Raw genomic sequence first — 4,219 nt, 5'->3', positions numbered from 1 at the left:
CAGACATAGTGACTCACTCGCTCTTCTCTAGAATACCTCCGTAGGGTATGAATCTTCGTCCGCCAGTTCTGCTGTATTTAGTTCAAATCTAAGGAAGTACTTTCCTGGTATTTCTATTGATACTGTATTATCTATGTTACCATGAAACAGATGACAGTGACCGGCTTTTGAGTTAGGTTCAGGGTTAGTAAAAACATTATGTGTGGACGTGTGAACGTTAGATAAATGTTTGATGAGGATTGCTACTGTTAAATGATATAAATAAATGTGTCCAATGTAAACTTGTCCATGTATGTATTATGTGTATCTGCATGTGTAAGTACCCCGAAACAAAGTCACTCATCAAGAAAATCGTTTATAGAAAAATAGTGCACTTTATTATAAATTATTGAAATGTTTATATAAATATGTGCAAAGTTGTTTCGGTCTGCATGCTTCTGCTATACCTATATCTTCAAATGTCTTCAAGCATCTGCAGCCAAATACTTGGCTGGTAACTGTGGTATCTTTATAAAAGATAAGATTATTATTTTCACCACTTAATTTTCATTCATGTAAACACTGTCTTGTTTAAGAAAGAGATAAGAATAAGAAGTATCTTGGGTCCTCTCTTTCCGACACGTTAAAATGTTTAACTACTAAAAACTAAAAAGTTTTTTTAAATAGCTAGCAATAGACACCTGACTGTGCAATAACTACCACCACTTTTAAGTGGGTACATTTTTTCAGTGTCAGTTGGATGCTTAGACAAACAGCTGACAAATCGTTGTATCGCCATACCATTTACATTGAAACATAGATCTAGTTCCCATCTGGTTGGTTATTTTTCAGTTATTTTAAAAGGTCAGGAGGTTTGACATTGTCTATTGTCAATAAACTTATAAACATACAATTGCTATAATGTTCTTTCCAAGTTTCTTTGTTTGGAAGTCAATGTCTCTTGAGTCTCCTTTGTGTTTTGTAAGTTTCCACTGGTGTTCTTTGCAACATTCAGAAAAAAACATTCAGCCTTTTGATCCATTTCTGACAAATAATTACTGGTGTGATGACATTGAAGATTAATGTCCATGGAACAACCGTGCAAGTTCCTGGTGACTGACCAATTGTTGGCCAGAGCACACAGAATTTCAGAAAGCCAGCCTCTTTCAACCGTCATGTTTAAAACTTTCCCAGGTTTGTCTTATCCATGACTAATGTCAATGTCCTAGCCAAAGCCATGGCCAGTCTTGGTGTAATGAATGAGTAGTTAGCCAAGGCTGGTGTGTGTCTGTTGCCTCCATAGCTCAATGGTTAGCAGCAGTGAGGAGATGTGTGGCAAGAGAGGCCAGGGTGCCATCAACTCCAAGCCTACCAGGAGCCCTTTAACTGAACACACAGGATCCAATAGCAGCAGATCCCTCTTTGTCTGTCCTCTGGGGACTGGTTTTCCCTGCTCCCACTGATACCACAGCCTTTAGTAATTGACTGAAAAGTCGGACACTTCTCTTTAGGCAGCGTGCTTCTGCCATGCTTCTCCTGGCCAGCTCTCTCTCTCCTGGTGCTGTGAGGTCAGAACGCAGGCCAAGGCCACAACTCCTCAGGACTTGGTTCTCTTGGTGCACCGTAACGGAACTGCTGCGTACGTCCGTGACAACCACAGACAACGTGCCCAGAGCCTCTAGATGGGAGCGTCATAGTCCTGGAGGAACTCCTTCAGAGGATGAGGGAGTTGGTCTCTTTTTGTGGAGATGTCCAGGTGTCCATTGACTGTTTTCCTGCACAGGTGCTGCAGGGTGGACATGCTGGTAGAAAGGGGCTTCAGCAGCTCCAGAGGGATTTTCTCCCCTCCAGAGTAGATGTAGTAGGAGCTCCCTCCTCGAGTGTTCCCCCCACATGAGGCGCCTTTGCTGGGGGGCATGTAGTGATGGACCAGCTTGAGGATGCAGTCAAAGTGGGGGACAGCCAGTATACTTTTAGGGTCTGTTTGCAGGAAAAACGTGGCCGAATCGCACTGGATGCGCAAGTTCTTGGTGCCCGACGCCGTCTTGACACTGAGGGTGAAGAAATGGCGGTTGTCAGAGCTGTCCCGGATGAGGAAGCTGCCGGTGGCCTCGGAGGCCAGCATGGCGTTGGCCTCCTTGCCACTGATGGAGCCCCAGTAGAATCCACTCTCCTGGAGTTTGTGCAAGTTGGTGAGCACCAGTTGGTACTGCAGCTTGGAGCTGAAGGTCTTGTAACGGTGGGGCAGCCTCATGTTGGTGTCGAACGGGCTGCTGCTCATGACGGAGTCAAACTTGCTGTAGGTTACCATGGCGCTGCGTCCGCACTCTGAACTGCCTGGTGAGCACTAGGCACCACGCAGACGACAGAAGTGGAGAGGGCCTGTCAAAGAACAGGTTGTGACTCCCACAGCAAGGGAAGTTGGAAGTCGACTTGTTGTAGGTCCGTGTTAAGGGATGAAACTCCTGGGAAAGAGACAAGAATCAATGTTAGAGATCAGCGAATGGATGTATGTGGAATGAATTGGATGCTGGGTGAAATGATTATATATCAGCAGCTTTGCTTTGTGTAGAGAAAGTAAATTGACTTTTTTTAATAGACTATCAGATTATATCAATCGAATTACAGCAACGCTAAAACGTTCTGGGTAACTTTATTTATAGAGAAACTAGATAGAGAGTAATGTGATATTCTTCGACCCACGATGCTCTTGGGCAAAGATTATGTCTTAATTCAAATATTGTTGCCTACATCAAAGGCAAACAGGGTTTCTATTGTTAGGCTACTTTGTGAATGTAAGCAAGCGCCCTGAAGTTTTTTCTGTGTTTAACTTTTCTAAATCTTCAAAAGCAAAACAACTTGCTTCAAACTTCAGATGTTATAAATGTTACTATAGTAAGGTTCCGTTAACTGGAGTAAAGATGTTGATAATATTTGAATGTCAGAGCTTATTAACCTATGCACGGCGGACGTTGTTAAAAATCCATTTACCATAAACTTTTTCCGTGTACTTAAGCTCGGTAACAGCGGTCAGTTCCAGTAAAGCAGCGTAATTCTTGAACCATTGCACAATTTTACCCAGGCCAGTCATAATAAACGGAAACACTTAACGGAAACTATGTATTTTTTAGTTGCCGCTCAGCCTTTTTAATTCAGTTCACCATAACATAGTTTTAAGCAAATAATATTTAAGTTCAGTTTTTACCTTAACTGTGTCGGCTCTATTCAGCTTTGAACACGAAATAGTTTGTTCGGTATCCTCAGAGCAGGGTTGAAAAAAGTTAGTCGATCTTTTCTCTTGTAATGTAACAATGGTCTACGAATTGTATCCTTTGTAATTCACGTCAATTAATATAGGTTGGTCCTTTATCCACAGACAGTGGGCTCTCTCTTAACCGTTTGCCTGTTAGTGATCATCTTGCGTGTGAGGCTGGCGCTCATAATGTGTCGGGGCTAACGAGGCTCCTCCTCCTCTTCCAGTAAGGCGCTCTTGGCAGATTGTCAGTAAGAATAGTTTTTTTTAAAGGATTCCTGGTATTCACAGAGGCCATCCCCTCCCCCTCGCTATTCCTTCCAAATGAAGTTAAGAAGTTCCAAGCAGTAAGTCTTCCTGATTTGCAATTTCGAGGCAACGTATGTACACAGACTTCTTATTGTTCAAACATGTAATGTTCTAATGCATGATAACTTATGAATACATTTGATTTAATTATTAAATTCACATTTTGTGTTTTCTCAATCACATTATAAGTTTTATAGCAATGTACCAAAACATAATGGATTAGATAATTATTTTAAAGTTGTGGGGTTATAGAGTTGGCATAGTAACATATGGTTGGTACAGAAGGTCTCAGGATATAAAGCAGGCTGCTAAAACCTGTGCCACAGTGGAGCGTTGCAACAGACATGAAAGCCTGCAGTGCCTTTATGTTAATCATCCCAAGGGGCGGCACCAGTGCTTGGTGAACCTGTGTGAATGGATACTTAAGAACATCAATTCCAATTCTGAATCAAGTCATTTAGAAGACTGTAGTGTTAATCTAATTGCCCAAAATAGACACTTTAACATGACAGTTGTTGTCCTGAGGATCAGTGTCACGAGGATGGCTATATAAATTTAGACTTATGACAACGTTTCCATATCTTATTACCTGGTATCTTTTGTGTGTGTACTGTAAGAGTAATCGAAACATGAGGCCCATCGTGTTCATACGGGAAGTGTGACTTGTGCAGTGCTCAT

The 4,219-nt window shown here is 42.0% G+C and overlaps 1 protein-coding gene across 1 annotated transcript; it reads right to left on the bottom strand.

The window, feature by feature from the left end:
- Window positions 1–351: 351 nt before the first annotated feature.
- On the bottom strand, window positions 352–3,413 carry socs3a (suppressor of cytokine signaling 3a). Its single transcript, XM_047038874.1, has 2 exons — window positions 3,185–3,413; window positions 352–2,444 (listed from the first exon to the last, which is right to left on the bottom strand). The coding sequence occupies exon 2, from the start codon at window positions 2,288–2,290 to the stop codon at window positions 1,658–1,660; it is 633 nt and encodes a 210-aa protein (XP_046894830.1). The 5' UTR covers window positions 2,291–2,444; window positions 3,185–3,413; the 3' UTR covers window positions 352–1,657.
- Window positions 3,414–4,219: the final 806 nt, after the last annotated feature.

Source organism: Hypomesus transpacificus, chromosome 17 (genome assembly GCF_021917145.1).
Source record: "Hypomesus transpacificus isolate Combined female chromosome 17, fHypTra1, whole genome shotgun sequence".
Lineage (NCBI taxonomy): Eukaryota > Metazoa > Chordata > Actinopteri > Osmeriformes > Osmeridae > Hypomesus > Hypomesus transpacificus.
This window is presented reverse-complemented; position numbering and strand designations above follow the sequence as displayed.